Source organism: Hemiscyllium ocellatum, chromosome 37, assembly GCF_020745735.1.
Source record: "Hemiscyllium ocellatum isolate sHemOce1 chromosome 37, sHemOce1.pat.X.cur, whole genome shotgun sequence".
NCBI classification, from domain to species: domain Eukaryota; kingdom Metazoa; phylum Chordata; class Chondrichthyes; order Orectolobiformes; family Hemiscylliidae; genus Hemiscyllium; species Hemiscyllium ocellatum.
Genome location: NC_083437.1, coordinates 23,483,100 through 23,505,776, shown reverse-complemented (window position 1 = coordinate 23,505,776; position 22,677 = coordinate 23,483,100). Strand labels below are relative to the sequence as shown.

Sequence of the window (22,677 nt, the reverse complement as noted above, 5' to 3'; positions counted from 1 at the left end):
AAGGAGAGGGGGAGATGGGGAGAGGGGAAGGGGAGGGGGAGATGGGGAGAGGGGAAGGAGAGGGGGAGATGGGGGAGAGGGGAAGGGGAGGGGGAGATGGGGAGATGGGGAGAGGGGAAGGGGAGGGGGAGATGGGGAGATGGGGAGAGGGGAAGGAGAGGGGGAGATGGGGAGAGGGGAAGGGGAGGGGGAGATGGGGAGAGGGGGAGAGGGGAAGGGGAGGGGGAGATGGGGAGAGGGGGAGATGGGGAGAGGGGAAGGGGAGGGGGAGATGGGGAGAGGGGAAGGGGAGGGGGAGATGGGGAGAGGGGAAGGGGAGAGGGGAGGGGGAGGGGAGGGGAGGGGGAGACATGGGGGAAGGGGAAGGGGAGAGGGGAGACATGGGGGAGGGGAAGGGGAGAGGGGAGACATGGGGAGAGGGGAGACATGGGGAGAGGGGAGACATGGGGAGAGGGGAAACATGGGGAGAGGGGAAACATGGGGAGAGGGGAAGGGGATGGGGAGATGGGGAGAGGGGAAGGGGAGGGGGAGATGGGGAGAGGGGAAGGGGAGGGGGAGATGGGGAGAGGGGGAGATGGGGAGAGGGGAAGGAGAGGGGGAGATGGGGAGAGGGGAAGGAGAGGGGGAGATGGGGAGAGGGGAAGGAGAGGGGGAGATGGGGAGAGGGGAAGGAGAGGGGGAGATGGGGAGAGGGGAAGGAGAGGGGGAGATGGGGAGAGGGGAAGGGGAGGGGGAGATGGGGAGAGGGGAAGGAGAGGGGGAGATGGGGAGAGGGGAAGGGGAGGGGGAGATGGGGAGATGGGGAGAGGGGAAGGAGAGGGGGAGATGGGGAGAGGGGAAGGGGAGGGGGAGATGGGGAGAGGGGAAGGGGCGGGGGAGATGGGGAGAGGGGAAGGGGAGGGGGAGATGGGGAGATGGGGAGAGGGGAAGGAGAGGGGGAGATGGGGAGAGGGGAAGGGGAGGGGGAGATGGGGAGATGGGGAGAGGGGAAGGAGAGGGGGAGATGGGGAGAGGGGAAGGGGAGGGGAGATGGGGAGAGGGGAAGGGGAGGGGGAGATGGGGAGAGGGGAAGGGGAGGGGGAGATGGGGAGATGGGGAGAGGGGAAGGGGAGGGGGAGATGGGGAGAGGGGAAGGAGAGGGGGAGATGGGGAGATGGGGAGAGGGGAAGGAGATGGGGAGAGGGGAAGGGGAGGGGGAGATGGGGAGATGGGGAGAGGGGAAGGGGAGGGGGAGATGGGGAGAGGGGGAGATGGGGAGAGGGGAAGGGGAGAGGGGAAGGGGAGGGGGAGATGGGGAGAGGGGAAGGGGAGAGGGGAGGGGGAGATGGGGAGAGGGGAAGGGGAGAGGGGAGGGGGAGGGGAGAGGGGAGAGGGGAGAGGGGAGATGGGGGAGGGGAAGGGGAGAGGGGAGACATGGGGGGAGGGGGAGGGGAGAGGGGAGAAATGGGGGGGAGGGGAAGGGGAGAGGGGAGATGGGGGGGAGGGGAAGGGGAGAGGGGAGACGGGGGGGAGGGGAAGGGGAGATGGGGGAGGGGAAGGGGAGAGAGGAGATGGGGAGGGGAAGGGGAAGGGGAAGGGGAGAAGGGGAAGGGGAGATGGGGAAGGGGAGAGGAGAGATGGGGGAGGGGAAGGGGAAGGGGAGATGGGGAAGGGGAGATGGGGGAGGGGAAGGGGAGATGGGGGAGGGGAAGGGGAGATGGAGGGGAAGGGGAGAGGGGAGATGGGGAAGGGGAGGGGGAGATGGGGAGGGGAAGGGGTGAGGGGAAGGGGAGAGGGGAGGGGGAGGGGAGAGGGGAGACATGGGGGGAGGGGAAGGGGAGAGGGGAGACATGGGGGAGGGGAAGGGGAGAGGGGAGACATGGGGGGAGGGGGAGGGGAGAGGGGAGAAATGGGGGGGAGGGGAAGGGGAGAGGGGAGATGGGGGGAGGGGAAGGGGAGAGGGGAGACAGGGGGGGAGGGGAAGGGGAGAGGGGAGACAGGGGGGGAGGGGAAGGGGAGAGGGGAGACAGGGGGGGAGGGGAAGGGGAGAGGGGAGACGGGGGGGAGGGGAAGGGGAGATGGGGGAGGGGAAGGGGAGAGAGGAGATGGGAAGGGGAGAGGGGAGATGGGGGAGGGGAAGGGGAAGGGGAGAAGGGGGAGGGGAGATGGGGGAGGGGATGGGGAAGGGGAGATGGGGAAGGGGAAGGGGAGATGGGGGAGGGGAAGGGGAGATGGGGGAGGGGAAGGGGAGAGGGGAGATGGGGAAGGGGAGATGGGGGAGGGGAAGGGGAGAAGGGAGACAAGGGGGGAGGGGAAGGGGAGAAGGGAGATATGGTGTGGGGAAGGGGAGGGGGTCCATGGGGAGGGAAGGGGAGACATGGGAAGGGGTGAGGGGAGGGAAGGGGAGAGGGGAGACATGGGAAGGGGTGAGGGGAGGGAAGGGGAGTGAGGAGACATGGGAAGGGGTGAGGGGAGACATGAGAAGGGGTTGGGGGAGGGAAGGGGAGAGGGGAGACATGGGAAGGGGTTGGGGGAGGGAAGGGGAGAGGGGAGACATGGGAAGGAGTGAGGGGAGGGGAGGGGAGGGGAGGCATGGGAAGGGGTGAGGGGAGGGGAGGGGAAGGGAGGCATGGGAAGGGGTGAGGGGAGGGGAGGCATGGGAAGGGGTGAGGGGAGGGGAGGGGAAGGGAGGCATGGGAAGGGGTGAGGAGAGGGGAGGGGAGGCATGGGATGGGGTGAGGGGAGACAGGAGGGAGGGGAGAGGGGAGATATGGGGAGAGGGGAAGGGGAGACATGGGGAGAGGAGGGAGACATGGGGGGAGGGGAGACATGGGGAGAGGGGAAGGGGAGAGGGGAGACATGGGGAGAGAGGAAGGAGAGAGGGGAGACATGGGGAGAGGGGAGACATGGGGAGAGAGGAAGGAGAGAAGGGAGACATGGGGAGAGGGGAGACATGGGGAGAGGGAAAGGGGAGGGGAGGGGAGACATGGGAAGGGGAGAGGAGAGACATGGGGAGAGGGGAAGGGGAAAGGGGAGGGAAGGGGAGAGGAGAGACAAGGGGAGAGGGGAAGGGGAAAGGGGAGGGGAAGGGGCGAGGGGAGACATGGGGAGGGGGTAATGGGAGAGGAGAGACATGGGGAAAGGGGAGTGCGGGACATGGGAGAGAGGAAGGGGAGAGGGGAGACATGGGGGAAGGGGAAAGGGGAGACATGGGAAGGGGAGAGGGGAGACATGGGGGAAGGGGAAAGGGGAGACATGGGAAGGGGAGAGGGGAGACATGTGGAGAGGGGAAGGGGAAAGGGGAGGGAAGGGGAGAGGAGAGACAAGGGGAGAGAGGAAGGGGAGAGGGGAGACATTGGGAGAGGGGAAGGGGAAAGGGGAGGGAAGGGGAGAGGGGAGACATGGGGAGAGGGGAATGGGAGAGGAGAGACATTGGGAGAGGGGGTGGGGGACATGGGGAGAGAGGAAGGGGAGACAAGGGGAGGAGAAGGGGGGGACAAGGGGAGGGGAAGTGGAGAGGGGGGACAAGGGGAGGGGAAGGGGAGACAAGGGGAGATGAAGAGGAGATGGGGACATGTGGAGGGGGATGGGAAAGGGGGTACATGGGGAGGGGAAGGGGAGAGGGAGACGTGGGGAAAGGGAGGGGGGAGACGTGGGGAAGGGGAGGGGGGAGATGTGGGGAAGGGGAGGGGGGAGATGTGGGGAGAGGAATGGGAGCGGGAGACGTGGGGAGAGGAAGGGGAAGGGGAGGGGTAGACGTGGGAAAGGGGAAAGGGGAGGGGGAGACGTGAGGAAGGGGAAAGGGGAGGGGGAGATGTGGGGAAGGGGATGGGGAGGGGGAGACGTGGGGAAGGGGATAGGGAGGGGGAGACGTGGGGAAGGGGATAGGGGGGGGAGACGTGGGGAAGGGGATGGGGGGGGAGACGTGGGGAAGGGGATAGGGAGACGTGGCGTGGGGAAGGGGAGGGGGAGACGTGGCGTGGGGAAGGGGAGGGGGAGACGTGGCGTGGGGAAGGGGAGAGGGGAGGCGTGGCGAGGGGAAGGGGAGGGGGAGACGTGGCGAGGGGAAGGGGAGGGGGAGACATGGCGTGAGGAAGGGGAGTGGGGAGACGTTGTGAGGGGTAGGGGAGGGGGGAGATGAGGCAAGGTGAAGGGGAGGTGGAGAGGGGGATGGGTGAGGGGAGGCAAGGGGACGGGAATGGGAAGAGGAAAGGGGGTACATGGGGCGGGGAAGGAGATCGGGGGTACATGGGGAAGGGAGAGGCTGGATAAGGGCAGGGGAAGGTGAGAGGGCGGAGGGGGATGGGAGAGGGGGGACAAGGGGAGGGGAAGGGGAGACAGGGACATGTGGAGGGGGATGGGAGAGGGGAGGGGAAGGGGAGAGGGCGTACATGGAGAGGGGATGGGGAGAGGGGAGACATGGGGAGGGTGAGGGGAGGGGACGGGGAGAGGGGAGACAAGCGAAGAGGGGAAGGGGAGAGGGGGGACAAGGGGAGGGGAAGGCGAAGGGGAGAGGGAGACATGTGGAGGGAGATGGGAGAGGGTGGACATGGGGCAGGGAACAGGAGAGGAGGTACTTGGGGAGGGCAAGGGGGAGAGGGGAGACAAGGAGAGGGGGAGGGGAAGGGGAGGGGGGTACATGGGGAGGGGAACATGAGAAGGGGTACATGGGGAGGGGAAGGGGAGAGGGGAGACAAGCGAAGAGGGGAATGGGAGAGGGGGGACAAGTGTAGAGGAGGACATGGGGAAGGGTAGGGAGAGGGGAGACATTGGGAGGGGAGGGGAAAGGGGAGAGGGGAGACATGGGGAGGGGAGGGGAGGGGAGAGGGGAGACATGGGGAGTGAAGAGGGGAGACATGGGGAGGGGAGTGGAGGGGAAGGGGAGAGGGGAGACAAGGGGAGGGGAAGGGGAGAGGGGAGACAAGGGGAGGGAGAGGGGAAGGGGAGAGGGGGTACATGGGGAGGGGAGGGGGAGACAAGGGGGGGGGTAAAGGGAGAGGGGGACATGGGGAGGGGGATGGAGAGGGGAGACACGGGGAGGGGAAAAGGAAGGGGAGAGGGGGACATGGGGAGGGGGATGGGAGAGGGGAGACATGGGGAGGGGAAAAGGAAGGGAAGAGGGGACATGGGGAGATGGATGGGAGAGGGGAGACATGGGAAGGGGGTAGACCTGCGGAGGGGAAGGGGAGAGGGGAGACATGGAGAGGGACATGGGGAGGGTGAGGGGAAGGGGCGTGGGATGGGGTGAGGGGAGACAAGGGGAGAAGGGGGACATGGTGAGGGAAAGGGGAGAGCACCTTTTGCCAGCACCTCTAAACTGAGAGAACCTGGTGGACAACAGAGACCCTGGAGCCATGTAGTATCTCAACCCACTGAACCTAATGGTTTTCTGTCCCATATTATTTCACTGACATCCTCTGTCCCCCTCCCTTTTCTGGGCTGGTTCACTCATGTGCCTGGTAGAACCTTACTCCTTACTATTTCTGCCACTGGTTGGCTTTACAGGAGGGGGACAGAGGAAGATAGATCTCTCTCCAGATGGGGCATGTTTGTCTCACACAGACACAGAAATGTCTTGAGTTTCCTGTCAAACCGATTCCTAGTGCACAGGACTGGGATGCTGGCAAATGTGACTAGATGAATTTAGAATATCTGGTTGGCATGGACGAGTTGGACCAAAGGGTCTGTTTCTGTGCTATCCAGCTGTATGATTCTATGTGCCTTACAATAAAAACCTGGTCAAAGTGCTAAACCACATTTAGTTGTTGCCAGTATAATTTCAAACACTCAGACACCAGCTCTGACCTACCAGGTCTGAATTTTTCTCCAGTTTAGCATGTATTGACTTTGCACTGGGTTTTAGCGTCTAGCCACTCCTGAATCACAAAGCCGTTATATTGGAATGTTTACACACTCCCTAGTGATCACCCCACCCCAACTCCATGAGCAGAACAACAAAGGCTCGTGAATCCAAGTTATTACTGATAACAGATTAGTGTGATTTTAGCTGGTCCCCTTGCAAGCAATAAATGGCCATTTCCTGTTTGTGGACCAAGCCAGCGATAAACTTGGATTTGAACTGTATCGCAGATAGCAATAATCCCTCATCAAAGAGCACTGGGGCTTTCCTGTGCATCTACACAGTCCTCACACCTGGAATATAGGCTGCTATCATTTCAGAAATAGGGAGAAAGCATCTTAATGACGTTATTCAGGTTGAACATCCCGAAAGTGAAATTCATTAAAGCTGTCAAGAGCAGTTTGTTACACCCCTCCAGAAGGGAGGGTAGTTTGTACTGTGAAGAGATGGCAAGAGTATGTGAGAATAGGGAAGTTTTATTTTAATAGAAAGGTTTGATTTATGAAAGCAATCTGTGGCTTCAAGTTTTGTACTGTATATCTGCTTCATGTTCTACTGTATTACTGGAAACCTAAAGACGCAGTGTTTATCTCACTCTGACAGGAGATAACACTCTAGTCAGGTGTCTGGAAAGTTAAAAAACAATAGACTTTCGTATTTGTGACCATTCAAAGATTGCAACCTAAGATGTCAAGTCTGTTTTTCTCTCCAAAGTTAACTGCCCAGCAGTAATGCTGTGTGCTTCCAGCATTTTTGGATTATATTTGTGAGATTTCCAGCATCCTGATTGTGTATCAGGCATTGCTGTTATTAACGGACCCCCTGTAGAATAATGAGTACAAAATGTTCAAGTTCAATATGAAGTCAAATACATAAGTCAGGAAATTGTAAATGACCATCAAAAGGCTCAATTCGAAGAAATGGGGGAACAACTAACACACCAGTTTTGGGGAGGTCATGTAACAGTGATTCAGCAGAGGTCAAGTGAAACTCCTTTTAAAGACATAACGCTGAGCATGAAAGTTAGTTACATTCCTGGTTATCAACAAGCTAAACAAATGTGATCTTGAATAGATTAATAAACAAATTAAAGAACAAGAATAATAAATAATCTTGAAAAAAAATAAACTGGAATTAATAATTAAGCAATCCAAAAATAGTAGTCAGAGGTACAAAGAACAAGCTAGATAAAAATTATAGAGGCCGTGGCTTGGCACATTAGTGAAATTAAATGTCTTTTCCAGTATTAAAATGTATTAGGACAGGGAAGTGCTTTGAAGTGTTTGCTGTGTTAGAGATGTTATTTTAATGTGATTTGTTCTTGATAACTTCAACAACTGTAAACAAGTTTGAAACCGAACATGAACACAAGTCATAAACATCCTTTCAACAATTCAGATAGGACAATGTGTGCTTCCAAAACAGGAATAGCCTAAGCAAAATCCATCACTTCAAATAAATAAAATTGTGCTTTTTAGACAGCTTAAAAGAGCACAAAGCAAATATGTCCTCAGAGATGGATGGTTGTTTATCTCAGAGGGCTGTGAGAGACCCAAAAGGAGATTTGAGTTACACAAACAACGAATATGAGGGAGACACAAGGTAGGAATTAGGCAGCAGAAAATTGAATACAGGGTAAACTAGTGCCTGTATTGGAAAGCAGAGGTACAACTAAAGATTCATTTAATTCAAAATAAAATAACTAATTGATGTCAGATTGAAATTGAGGACAATCAGTACAATAATTTAGTAAACAAATCATCATAGATTCAGAAGGACACTGCCTGACATACACCTTCAATGTCATCAATGAAGTGACAACTCCAGTCAACTGTGGAAAGTCCTATATTGACTTCTAAAAGATATTTGATGTAATTCTGCAACGAGGCTGCTAATTAAACTCAGTATGTCAGTGATCCAGAGTAAACCCTCAGATTAGATAAATCATTGATCAAATAGTTGGGAAAAATGAGTGCTTGCAGAAGGAATTACATTGGTCTGGACAGATTGGTGTAGAAACTATAGCTATTTTTAATTTACATAAATGACCTGAATTCAGAAACTAAATGCAAAGTGATCAATCCTCAGATTGTACCAAAGTAAGAGATGCAGTGAATTGGGAGAAAACTGCCCTGAAATTACAGAATGAGTTGGATATCATCATGGAACAGGATGACAGTTGCAATTCAAGGGAAGTAAATTAAATTTTGATCACACACGTAAAAAACTATTTGGCAGATTTAGTCCATGACGGTATTGCAGTAATTATCAATGGAGCTGAAAGAGATTTAGGATCCTTAATAGACTTGACACTTGTTAGGGGGTATTTTGACTTTGTGTGATGGTATTAAGTGGGTGAGATTGAATTAATCACTTGCTATATGCCTCCAATGCTTTAATTTCCCAGCTAAGTCAGGAGAAGAAAAAATTGAAAAGTGTATAGAGTGGATCACCAACTCAACATATAACCACCCAAACAGTGAGTCAACAGCGAGTGTGCCTTTTCTGTTAACTCTTAAGATCCAGCCAACAAAGATTCCACCTAGTAAAACATACATTTTGGCAAAAGGATAATAAATACTTCTTTATACAAAGATTGTTTACCATGTGTAACAGACTTTGAAAAAAATTAATAGGGAAAACAAACTTACAATTTTTTTCAGAATGCATAGAATTCTGCAATGAAAAGAGTTTAGCATCTTTTTGACTGAGTTAAGGTGAGCTGAATGATTTTCTAACATCTGTCAAAAATGTACTGGCAATATATTTTTAAACGTGATTTAAATATAAAATTACAGCAATCCACACGTTAGCAACGTCACGCAGGTACAGTATTGACCTGAAGCACATTATTAAGAACTTCATTCTATGCTTACCCTCTACTATACTTGACATGGGAGAGCAATGGTTAGGAGAATCAAACATCAACATGGATGAAAGATTAGCTGGCTAACAGAAAGCAGACAGTAACTGTAAATGCGTCCTTTTCAGATTGGCAATATGTAATAAATGGTGTGTCACAGGGATTGGTACTTGGACCTTAGCTACTGATAATTTATATTAATAAAAGCACAGGAGGTTATGGTTCCAAAATTTGCTGATGACCCAAAGATAGGTAGGAGATGTGTGATTACAAAAATACATTGATGGGTTGAGCGAGTTGTCAATGATGTGCAAATGGAGTATAATGTGAGTGCAATAAGATGTGGCAAATGGAGTATAATGTGGGAACATGTGAAATTGTTCCTTTGACAGGAAGAATGAAAAAGAACCATATTATCTAAACAATGTCAGAGCTCCGAGATGCAGTGTTTCTGGGTGTCTGTCTACATGAATTGCAAAAGGTTAGAATGCAGGTACAGAAATAGTTAGTCAAAGAGTGTGGTGCTGGAAAACCACAGCTGGTCAAGCAACATCCAAGGAGCAGGAGAGTCGATGTTTCGGGCATAAGCCCTTCATCAAAAATGAGCAATCCTCATTCCTGATCTCTAGCAGTCCTCACTTCCTCCATACAGAACTAATTAGCAAAGCTCATAGAAAGTTAGCATTCATCATAAAGGAAACTGAATATAAACGTAGGGAAGCTATGCTTTAGTTATTCAGGGCAAAGCTGAGACCACATCTGGACTTCTCTCCATAATAGTGGCCATCTTCTTTACAGAGGGAAGCAAATTGCAGTTCCGAGAAGGTTTGCTGGCATGGGAGAGTTGCCTTTGGAGGAATGATTGGACAGGCTAGGCTCATATCTGCCAGAGGTTAGAAGACTAAAAGATAAATTGATTGAAATAACCAAAATCCTAAAGGGTTTTGACGGGGTAGATCTGGACATGATGTTTCTGCTAATGGAAAATTCTCGAATTGGGGGTCACTTTTTAAAAATCAGGGTTTGCCCATTTCAAACTGAGATTAGGCGAATATTTTTCTTTGAAAGTTGAGAGTATTTGGAACTCCCTTCACGTTTGGGTGGTGGAAGCAGAGTCCTTGAATATTTTTCAGACAGAGGTGGAGAGATTCTTGTTAAACAAGGGGTGAAATGTTATTGGGGGTTGGCAGGAATATGGCTTTGAGGTTACAATCAGATCAGCATGATGTTATTGAATAGAACAACTGACTGGAGGAAATGAAAAGCCTACTCTTGGTCTTGATTTGTGTGTTCCTCACTGTTACTCTGTAATTAACTAATGCTACACCTGAGTGTGTATTGGGCAGTATAGACGGAGCTTTACTCTGCCCCCTGCTGGTGCTGTACCAGCCGAGGCCATGTTTGGTGTTTACGTTGCATGTCTGAAATGCAAAGTTTTTTATGAATATTCAAACAAAGTTCACCTTCATGAGAAAAAAAGTTCATAACTTCCTGTAAAGTGTATTCCCAACCCAGCACATCCTTAAGTGCATGAACGTGTTTAGGCTTTATAAAGAATTAACAACAGCTGCAATTTACATGCAGCGATTGTCTCGCTGAGCGGGGGTCGTGAGCACTGTTCACAGAAGGACTCTTGTGATGTAGTGATAATGTCCCTGCCTCTGGGAGAGGAGTTCTGAGCTCAAGTCCTGCCTGCTACAGAGATATGTTATAACATGTCTTAATGGAATGATTTTATAAAAAATAGCAACTGTTACTAGTTGTGTAAAAGTCTATTTTATTTAAGAACAGGAAGGGTTTAGAGTGATGTAGGCCAAAGACTGGTAAATTGGACTAGATGAATTTAGGATATCTGGTTGGTATGGACAATTTGGACTGAAGGGTCTGTTTCCATGATGCACAGCTCTATGACTCCATTTTGGACAAATACTGCAAAAGCAATTATTTTATGCACCAACTTTTACTGGAAGTGACAGAAACCCATTGATAATAGGGTGACAAGGGTACATGACAAAGAAGGCTAAGTGGTTTATGTGCCCTGGGAGTGCCTGTCTTTGATCTGCTGTGTATGGAGTATGATTGTCTCAAGTTGAATGAATCATATATTATTGTGCTTCAAGCACAATAGAGTCACTTCTTATGCATTTACACACTGCTTGGGGCCAAACATAAATCTTTTGTATGGCTGTTAGTCAGCCTTACCAGCAGCTTGTATTACCATCAATTCTGGTTTGTGTGTCCTCTCTTGAATCGCTGCCTACCACATTTACTTACTGTTCAGATTTAATTTTTATTTCATTAACTCGCAGCTGCAAGTTTCATATTTCTTTTAAGGGCCACTTTGGAAACTTTGAACCTCACTGTGAAGTTCTGCCGTGTAATACCTGCCTAATACACTGCTAGTTACAAATGTCAGACAGGAATTGAGGGGAATGAACCAAAGTATAGCCAATGAACATGGCAGTGTGGTACGACAGTGAACTGGTTTGAGGGAAAGGGTACCACTGGAAGAAGAATGGTGCAACCATCATCCATATTTAAATCTTCAAACTACTGAAATCCACCTTGTCACATTTTCCTTCTGATTCTTTTTTTTAATTTTAAATGTTTTATTAAAAGCCTATCTTTCTAATCTACCTGTTCAGAGCTGTTGTGACACACTTCTGGAGTAGATGGGACTTGAACCCATGTCTCTTGATCCAGGAGTAGGTATTCCTTTATGCTTCTAAGGCTTTGTAATGATGTGGATTGATTTGTAGAGCTGCTCTTCACAACCTCAAAGTGCCCCAGAGCCAATGAAATATCTTTGAACTGCAGTGAATTTTGTATTAAACATAAACAATTTCTGAGTAGACTCCTACAAACAACAGTGAAATAAGTGGCTGGACAGTTGTTTGTTACCAATGATGTAGAAAATGAGGTCTGCAGATGCTGGAGATCACAGCTGCAAATGTGTTGCTGGTCAAAGCACAGCAGGCCAGGCAGCATCTCAGGAATAGAGAATTCGACGTTTCGAGCATGAAGGGCTTATGCTCGAAACGTCGAATTCTCTATTCCTGAGATGCTGCCTGGCCTGCTGTGCTTTGACCAGCAACACATTTGCAGCTGTTACCAATGATGGATGAGGGATTAATTTGTCGAGGGCACCAGCAGAACCCAAAGCAGAAAATGCCAGAAATGTTCAATAGGTCTTGGCAGCATCTGTGGACAGAGTACGAGAGTTAAGGTTTCAGGTGTGTAAACTTTCACTGATGCTGTCAAATGTTGACTTACCCCATTTCCTTGTCCTAGTAGTTGATGAGCAGACCATTTTACCGAAAAAATTGATTGTATAGTATTCCTTTCCATTTTTTCCTTTGATAGGAATTAATAGCAGTTGTGGGATAATTAACAGAAAGCAATCGTGTGCAAAACCTCAACTTATGCCATAAAAACACTGAAAAACTCATAGGTAAAGCTAGGCAACCAGCAGTTTCCATTTTGAAATCATTGAATTTTCAGTTTTGGAGGCATTTCAGGTTATTTAAATTAGATTAGATTACAGTGTGGAAACAGGCCCTTCGGCCCAACAAGTCCACACCGACCCGCTAAAGCGCAACTCACCCATCCCCCTACACCAAACACTACAGGCAATTTAGCATGGCCAATTCACCTGGCCTGCACATCTTTGGACTGTGGGAGGAAACCGGAGCACCCGGAGGAAACCCACGCAGACACAGGGAGAATGTGCAAACTCCACACAGTCAGTCGCCTGAGTCGGGAATTGAACTCGGGTCTCTGGCGCTGTGAGGCAGCAGTGCTAACCACTGTGCCACAGTGCCTCCCTATTTACTGTAATAACCGCATATAATAAAACCTAATAGACAGGACAAACAGAATTGTGTTTCTTAAAGACCACGTCAGTTTGAGACAAGTGCATTCATTCATACATTTCAGAGAGGATGCTGGATGTGTGAATGATTCTCTCCCACTGAGCACAACTCAGGATTGATTGCATTTAAGCAGACTATTTAAATAGGGTGGATGATTAGAGTGAGAAGATTTGATTGACAGCTCATCCTGCCAATACCCAATACAGTGGAGACAGGTCAGCAGTCACAGAATTTCATCAAATCCCTACAGCGTGGAAACAGGCCCTTCGGCCCTACAAGTCCACACCGACCCTCCAAAGAGTATTCCACCCAAACCCATCCCCCCATTACTCTACATTTACCCCTAATCTACATATCCCTGAACACTATGGGCAATTTAGCATGGCTATTCCACCTAACCTGCACACCTTTGGGTTGTGGGAGGAAACTGGAGCACCCAGAGGAAACTCACGCAGACACAGGAAGTCAAATTAAAATAAAGGCATTTGACTCAAGTTTGAAGTTGGAAGCAGCCAGAAATGCTTTAATTGTCTAATCAACCCCATTAGAAATGCATCAATATCCTTTTGGCAGGAGGGTTATCAAAATTGCCTTTCCTACCCCAGAACCGTACTCACTATTGATTGCTGGAGTCAGATAATATATTCTGACTTGCAACCTAAAGATTCTCAGGATCTTTCTCACATCTCGACACCTCAGTGCAGGAATCATTCATAACATTTGTAAATAGAATTTAATTCTGTGCCAATGCAAATATTGATTCACAATAAAATCCACAAGAAAACACTGAAAGTATCCAGCAGATTGAGCAATATCGGTGAGAGAAACGAGTTAATGTTTCAGCTCAGTTGATAGCTGTGCCTTTATTCTAATTTAATCTATTGTCTTTTTTCCTTTTTGCACAGGAGCTGAATATTCTGTAGAGGATGCAGAAGGAGATCTGCTCTTCTTGATGGACAGTTCTGGGAGTATCTTGCCCTATGAGTTCACTGAATTGAAAGAGTTTGTTGTTGATTTATTGAAGCCATTCACCATAGGCCCCAGCGATGTGCAAGTCAGCTTCATGCACATTAGTGATGACCCAGTGTTGGAGTTTCCTTTCGACAAATACATGTCAAACACTGCTCTCCAATGGGGTCTTCTGAATATGGAGCAGAAATTGGGCGACACCAATACTGGCAAAGCAATGACTCGTGCCAAGGACACCATGTTCACACAGAAAGCTGGTGCCAGACCAGATGTTCCAAAAGTCCTTGTATGGCTAACAGATGGGGCATCATCAGACGATATATTAGAGCCCATCCAGCTTCTCAAGGACCTTGGAGCAACAATTTTCATTGTTAGCACGGGCAGGGGCAATTATATGGAACTGAAAGCAGCAGCTAGTGACCCATCAGAAAGGCGCCTGTATTACGTGGATCCGGATGATATGTACGTTATTACTGAGGAGCTGCGTAATGAAATTCTAGGTACATCACTGCTTTGGTCACTATTTCAATACAATCATTTGCATCTGTGATATGTTCTCTCCAATTCTGATATCATCATTTTTTGTCACTGAAGGGTCCAGAATCTCCTCAGTCCCTTATGTGTGCAATTCAGCAACTGCCTTGAGAGACTAAGCAGCTCCAAGGACAGTCCATGTTCAGTTTTTCTGCAATAAAAAGGAGGCAAATTCCCAGGTATTCAGTACCAGAGGTTGTATATTGGTTGGAGATGACCTAGTTGTCTTGAGTTTTGTACTGAAAGTTAGAAATACTTTTCATCATGTATAAGGCAAGACTTCTTGATTTCTTCAGTAGGCTATTGATGCACTTGCAGGCAGTTTTTGTACAAGTCTGTAACTGGAACAGCTGCTGAAACTGGGGATGGAGATTATCCAAGCTTCAGTAAATACTGAATCTCTTATGGTGCATTAATGAGGAGCTTTTACTTGTTTAGAAACATTAATTGAAGATGTTTATTTACTGCTGAATCATGCAGGCATCTAGTTCCTTTATAATGTGATTGGAGCCCATGGTAAAAGGGCATGAGTTGATCCATAAGACCATAAGACATAGGAGTGGAAGTAAGGCCATTCGGCCCATCGAGTCCACTCCGCCATTCAATCATGGCTGATGGGCATTTCAACTCCACTTACCAGCATTCTCTCCGTAGCCTTTAATTCCTTGTGACATCATTTTAGGATAACACAGCCCACTGAAGTATTCAAGGAAACAAATGTATTAAAGCCAACCATATCGAGAAATATTTCTGTCTAAAGTTGCAGGACTATTCTAATGAAACAGTTTGCCAGCATCTGAATTAGGGAGGAAGAAAGTTTTGTAATTTGTGCTGTTTCAGATAAGGTAATATGAGTTGAATACCATTGTAGCACAATTTGATATGTCACAGTATCAATTAATTTAAACATTATCTCCCTCGCACAAAATGATATCACATCCTTGAATTATGGTCACTAGGAAGGTTTCTTTGGAGAGAAAATAAATTGGTTAAAAAGAAAAGGTGAGGAATAGGAGCAGATTAGCTTGAGGAGCAAAGGGTAAAAATGTGGACAAGAACTCTATTTATTACTAACCTAGGTATTGTCAGTGTTCCAAATAATACCGAAAAATCATAGGAATATCTTTGAAGCATAAACAGGAGCTGAGCAAATATCCAGCACAGAACCTGCCACGTGGAAGCAGACGGATGTTGCCAGGGTTGGAGGTTTTGAGCTGTAGGGAGAGACTGAACAGGCTGGGGCTGTTTTCTCAAGAGCATCAGAGGCTGAGGGGTGACCTTATAGAGGTTTACAAAATTATTGAGGGGCAGGGAGAGGATAAATAGACAAAATCTTTTCCCTGGGGTGGGGGGAGTCAAGATTATAGGGCATAGGTTTAGGGTGAGAGGGGAAAGATATAAAAGAGACCTAAGGGGCAACTTTTTCACACAGAAGATGGTACGTGTATGAAATGAGCTGCCAGAGGAAGTGGTGGAGGCTAGTATAACTGCAACATTTAAAAAGCATTTGGATGGGTATATGAATAGGAAGGGTTTGGAGGGATATGGGCCAGGTGCTGGCAGATGGGACTAGATTGGGTTGGGATATCTGGTCGGCATGGACGGGTTGGACCGAAGTGTCTGTTTCCATGCTGTACATCTCTATGACTCTATATATCAAAGACTGATTCACGCAGGTATCTTGGTGAGTTGTATGGAGAATGATTAAAGTGCCATTTAAATTAATGAGCATAATAATTCTCAAAGCCAGAGTTTAGAGGGTTGTATGATCTGCTATTGGATTAAGCATTGCCTGTTCTGAGCCACTAAATGAGACAGGGTTGGCTCCAAGTGACGGCTTAATTTTTTAAAAGATTGTTGTGGGATACGACATTGCTGACAAGTCCAACATACATTGCTCTTCAGAAGTTGGTGATGAGCTACCTCTTTTAACCATTACAGTCCTTATATTAAAGGGTCCTTTGTATGAGAGTAGTTCTTGAACTGCCAGCTACATTCCTGAATTACAGACTCATAACTTACACGTAGTTGAACTGCCTAGAGACATATAACTGGCATTTTAATTCACCTTCAACACAATGATCTTATTTCTCACATTTTCTTTGCTGTTGGTCTGCAATAGTACAGGAAAATAGGCTGTTGTATTCACTTAGACTTATAGGACAAGTTGCAGCAGCTCACAATGTAATTGAAGAGAGAGGCATAGAGTTCAAGAGGCTCTGGGTTGGATTTTGGCTTCTATGACAAGTAAATCAAGTCAAGAAATATTCTGATTAACCAGATCTACCTTGCTAAAAGGTGCTGTGACACACTATGTGTTTGATTTGGGATTTCAGATGTGGGATGGAGCCTGACCTACTGATCCTTGAAGCAGAACACTGGCAGATATAGACCCTGCAGCACGTGAATGTAGGCCTTTCAGAAGACGCACCTCTAGTCTCTGGGACTTTGTCCGAGATGTGATAGGTGATTTGAAGCCCTCTCACCTTCACCTGTCACACCCTCTTATATTCCACAGGCCTCCCATGGGCCCTTATGCCTCCTATGCCATTCCGATTCTCACATATATTCCCCGGGCGGAGGTGGATACTGCAGATGCTGGAGATTAGAGTCAAGATTAGAGTGGTGCTGGAAAAGCACAGCAGGTCAGGCAGCATCCGAGGAGCAGGAAAAACATTGATTTTCCTGCTCCTCGGATGCTGCCTGACCTGCTGTGCTTTTCCAGCACCACTTCAATCTTGACACTTCTATTCCCCACCCAACTCCAGGCCTCCTTTACCCAAATGCCAACTCACTCAGTATCCATTATACATAGACCTCAAAAGCCATGAGGAGATAAAATAGAATAAAGTTCAAAAAAATCTAATATAGCTCTCATTAAACAGACTTGGTAGTAAAACAAACTCTCCATTCATGAAAGCCCATTCAAAACTTTTAAATCTCAAGTGCTTTGTCACTAATAACTACAATAATATTCTACAACAACCATTTTCAAAATCTTTTATTAGACTTTTCAACCTGTCAATCAAACTTTGCTGATGTAACTGTGTTTTAGGAACTTAGTCAAACATTCATAAAATGCACTTGGGGAATTGTCAACAATCAACTATTAAAATTTCAAGAACCTATGCTACACCACCTGGTTTGTTAACTAAAGCAATACAGCTGACTGTCAGTTCAGAAGTTTCACTGATTATTGAAAATTTATTTTATAGTCTGAAGATCAGAGGATTTAAGAAATAATCAACGAATGAAAGTTAGATCATCCATATTTGCCCATCAAGCCTATTTATGTCTATTCCACAAATTTGTGATTTCTTTTCCCTGCTCTGTCATCCAGACAGCCCTCCATCACACCTCCTCCCTTTCCAAACCCATTGCCTAATCTTCCCCCCTTCCAAACACAATAAAATAGACACCCCTTGTCCTCATCTACCACCCCACCAGTCTCGGCATTCAATGTATCATCCTTAAACACTTTCTATCAACTCCAATTAAACCCCACCACCAAGAACATCTTCCCTTCCCCCTCACTCTGCCTTCCACAAGGACCGTCTCCTTCGCAAATTCTTGGTTTGCGCCAGTCTCCCCACCAACATCCCCAGGTATGTACTCCTGCAACCAGAAAAGATGCAAAACCTGCTGGCACACCAGCCCCCTCACCTCCAATCAGGGTTCTAAACCGTCCTTCCAGGTGAGACAGAAGTTCACCTGCCTCTCTTCCAACCTAGTTTTCTGTATCAGGTGCTCCCAGTGTGGTCTTCTTGACATCGGGAAGACCAAATGTCAGGGCATGGTTCGCCAAGTACCTCAGCTGGGTTGGAGGGTCTGACCTGACCTCCCAGTCCCGGCCCATTTTAATTCGCCTTCCCACTCCCTTCCAACATGACCATTCTTGGCCTCCTCCATTGCCATAACAAATCAAACTGCAAATTGGAAGAACACCACCTCATCTTCCACCTGGGCAGCCTACAGACAAGAGGACTCAACTTTGAGTTCTCCAAATTCAAATAACCTTTCTTCCCATCATCCAACTCTCATCCACCTCCCTTCCATCGACCAACCAGGTTTTACCCTCTGCCTGGCTTCACCTATCCCCACCTCACCAACCTGCACCCCCCATCCCCTTTATCTGCATCTCCGCTTACACCCACCCCCAGCCCTGAAGAAGGGTTACACCTGAAATGTTGACTTCTCCACCTCCTGATGCTGCCTGGCTTGATGTGTTCTTCCAGCCCCCTGTTTGTCTGATTTGGGGACAAGACCCTTTCAACAAAAGGGGGTTTGTTTGAATTTAGCACTTGAATTCACATGATCCTGCTGGGTCTACCTTATGTGTGAGTCACTTAAAGTCCTCTTTCACCATCAACAAAAACTGAATCTGGAAAAATGGGGCAAGACTTCAAAAAATTGTCCTTCTGTTTCACTCTCTTGCCTAATGAAACAGTAAGGTTGGAATGTCTTTAGGTTTTATGAACACTTCACATCAGAAGATTTGTCTCCTTTGAGATACCTATAAGTTTAAGGTTGTATCCTTTCCCTTTAACTGTTAATGATGTTTGACTGTGGTTCATTGTGTCTGACCCCAATTTTCCTGAATTGCACAAAAAGAAATTGATACAGAAAATGCAGTTACTCCAACTGTAAATTAAAATTTACAAATAACCTTTAGAATCCTTTTAGTGGCTTAATTACTCAGCTTTCAGCTAAGTTAAGACACTTGATACATAACTCCTCCCCCACCATTCTCCCCATTGGTGACCCTGTATACAGAGCAAAAAAAACCTGATAATGAAATTCTTTTACTCAGCTGACCAGGTTTTATGCCAATGTTTGAGTATGCGAAACAAAAGGACCTTTCTAAGATGGTGAACATGTAAATGCAACACAGAAGGAATTCATAGCACAAAGATATTGGCCCCCCCGGGCATGGGTGAAGCCCACATATTCTCATTTTAATTATTGGGCACTGAGAACAGAACACAACAGTAAATAATAATCGTAGGACTATAGCAGGTTCAAAAAGGCAGCTCACCATCATCTGCCCAGAAGTAATTAGAAATAAGCATTAGTTGCTGCTCCCGACAACAACATCCGCATCCTGTGAATAAAAAAAAATCATAATTTGGAAACATGTCTCAATACAATCTTGGGATAATCATCAGAAAGAAACTGACACTGTACCCAAAAGAGGCATATGGACAACTGACAGAAATCTTGGTCAAAGAGGTGTGTTTGATGGAAGGTCTTAAAGGAGGAGAGAGAAATGGAAAGGGTTAGGGAGGGAATTGCAACTTGTTGAACCCAGACACATGAAGGCTCAGCTGATATATATCCCCCTTAAACTTTTCACCTCTCACCCTGAATGCATGACCTCTTGTTATTGAATCCCTCACCCTGGGAAAAAGCTTATCTCTATTTACCCTGTCTATATCCTTCATGATTTTGTAGACCTCAATCAGGTCCCCTCTCAATATTCTTTTTTCTAATGGCAACAATCCTAACCTACTCAACCTCTCGTCATAGCTAGCATCTTCCAAACGAGGCAACATCTTCGTAAACCTTCTCTGCACCCTCTCCAAAGCGTCCACATCTTTTTGGTAATGTGGCGACCAGAACACAGTATTCTAAATGCAGCCAAACCAAAGTCTTGTCCAATTTTAACATGACCTGCCAGCTCTTATATTCAATACCCCATCCAACAAAGGCAAATGTACCAGATGTCTTCTTGACCACTCTATCCACCTGTGCTGCCAGCTTCAGGATACAATGGACCTGAACTCCCAGATCTCTCTGCTCATCGACTTTTCCCAAGGCTCTTCCGTTTACAGTATAGTTTGGTCTAGAATTAGACTTCCCAAAATGCATCACCTCACATTTGCCTGGATTGAACTCCATCTGCCACTTCTCCACCCAACTCTCCAGTCTATCTATATTCTCCTATGTACTTTGACAGTCCCTTATGCTTTCTGCTACTCCACCAACCTTCAGGTCATCTGCAAACTTACTGATCAGACCAATAGTGCCCTCTTCCAGATCACAAACAACAGTGGCCCCAACACTGACCCCTGTGGAACACCACTGGTCACCTTTCTCCATTTCAAGAGACTCCCTTCAACTACTACTCTCTGTCTCCTGTTGCTCAACCAGATCTTTATCCACCTAGCTAGAACACCCTGTGACTCCATTAGTTTACCACGGGAAACTTTTTCAAACGTCTTACTAAAGTCCATGTATATGACATCTACAACCCTTCCTTCATCTATCAACTTGGTCACTTTCTCAAAGAAATCTATTAAGTTGGTAAGGCATGATCTGCCCCTCACAAAACCATGTTGTCCATCATTGATAAGCCCATTCTTTTCCAAATATAAATAGATTTTAACCGTCAGTACCTTCTCCAGCAACTTTACCACCACTGACATCAGGCTCACTGGTCTATAGTTATCTGGAATATCCCTACTACCCTTCTTGTACAGGGGGACAACATGAGCAACTCTCCAGTCGTCCAGCACCTCACCTGTGTTTAAGGATACTACAAAGATATCTGTCAGGGCCCCAACTATTTCCTTTCTTGCCTCCCTCAGCAACCTGGGATAGATCCCATCTAGTCCTCGGGATTTGTCAACCTTAACATCCTTTAGCCTAACCAATACATCTTCCCTCCTTATGTCAACCTGATCCAGAGTAAACAAACTTCTATCTCTAATCTCAGCATTCATCACCTCCCATTCTTCAGTGAACACTGATGCAAAGTAATCATTGAGAATCTCACCCATTTTCTCAGGATTGAAGCATAACCAATGTTCTTTATCCTTTAGTGGACCAACTGTTTCTCTGGTTACCCTCTTGCTTCGTATATAAGAATAAAAGGCCTTGGGATTTTCCCTAATTCTGCTTGCCAAAACTATTTCATAACCCCTTTTAGCCCGCTTGATTCCTCATTTAAGAATGGTCCTACGCTCGCAATATTCCTCCAAGGCCCATTCGGTTCTTAGCTGGCTGAACCTTATGCATGCTTCGCTTTTCCCCTTGGCTAGTCGCCTGATTTCTCCTGTCATCCATGGTTCACGAATTTTGCCTTTCCTATCCCTTGTTTTCAAAGGGACATTCCTATCCTGCACTATCTTTAATCTATCTTTGAAAGCCTCCTACATATCAAATGTGGACTTTCCTTCAAATAGCTGTGTGCAATCACATTTCCCAGCTCCTGCCTAATTTTGACATAATTAGCCTTGGCCCACTTTAGTACTCGTCCCTTAGGACCATTCTCATCTTTGTCTACGAGTATTCATAAATTTACAGAATTGTGGTCACTATTTGTTCTTTAACTTGTTTAGGTTGGGTATTGGACAAGTAATCAGCTTCATGAGGGACCATTACATGTATGAGTCTGTGTTTCTTAACTTTTCAGCAACAATTCTAAATGATGCAGGCTAGGGTTCCTAGGGCTTGGGAAGCTGGCATCCAGGGGGCATTACAATTGACGGAGACAAACACACATCCTTTTCCAAAGCCTCTTTCCAACACCGCTTCCCTTCCCTCACCAGTTCCCCTCCCCCAATGTCACTGTTCAAGTCTTTCTGTCATGCTCTCACCTCCTTCTCTCAGATCTCCATACCAGTCCACTACCTCTCTTCCCCATGTCCATGATCTCTCTCCCTCTTTCCTCTCCAATCCACAGCTTTGACTTTGTACTGCTTGCCTCCTCATTCAGTACTTCTTAATCTGCCTTGCATGAAATGTAGTTCCAGAATTCGAATGAAATTCTGCCATTAAATTTAGTACATCTTCCATCCTTCCAATGTTTTCAGGTTTCATATCTTCTCTGCCTCCCCATAACATTGGGGATTTGGTTTTAGACAATTAGGCCAAGGAGGAGCATGTAAATGAAGAAAAGGAAGAACAAGGGAGTTTAGCTACAGGGCTGTATAGTCCTATTGATTTCAAGATTCAAAAACTTTGGCTAAACATTGTCTTACAATAGTTGTTGCTTTGTATGGCAGAATAGTACTGTGTTGTCTAAAATGTATGCTGCCAGTTGTTGGTTGCTGTTCTGGCAAAGACACCACAATGCAGCCTCTCGTTAACAAGATTAATAGAGTAAGAGGTGTCTGAAACTCCTGTTCCTATTTTATAGGTCTCAGTACTCTAAAGAACCACCCCTTCAAGGCCTTTATTCACTACTGCTGGGACATCACACCTTCAACTAGCTAGCCCCTACTTGGCAGTGATTGACTCATTTGGCTCAAGCAACATGTGAAGTTTCCAATGATTTAATCATACTGAACATTGGCAGTAGCAAAGCCAAAGTGAAATCCAATGGCTTGACTTAATGTGGGGAACTGTGATGAAACGATATATAATGTGTAAAGAATACAAAGAATGAAAAGACTCCATACACTGTTGTTTGGTACACACTCCCTCAATCGTCCCATTCCCCAAGTTCCAATTTTAAGTGCTTCTGAAGCAGTTACTGGTTTTTAAATTGCATGGAGAATTGATGGCTTTAGAATTTGTTCCAGGAATAATTCTGAACCGCAGCTGCTGGCCATCATGAGTTCGCAAATCATTTTTCACAATCTGATGCGACACTGCTT

General features: G+C 47.1%; 1 protein-coding gene across 1 annotated transcript in view; it reads left to right on the top strand.

Moving 5' to 3' along the window:
- vwa1 (von Willebrand factor A domain containing 1) overlaps positions 1–22,677 on the top strand; it is a 44,727-nt gene that overhangs the window by 2,226 nt on the left and 19,824 nt on the right. The window contains exon 2 of the mRNA XM_060852248.1: positions 13,480–14,043. Within this exon, the coding sequence (XP_060708231.1) occupies positions 13,480–14,043 (564 nt within the window). The remainder of the gene's footprint in view (positions 1–13,479; positions 14,044–22,677) is intronic.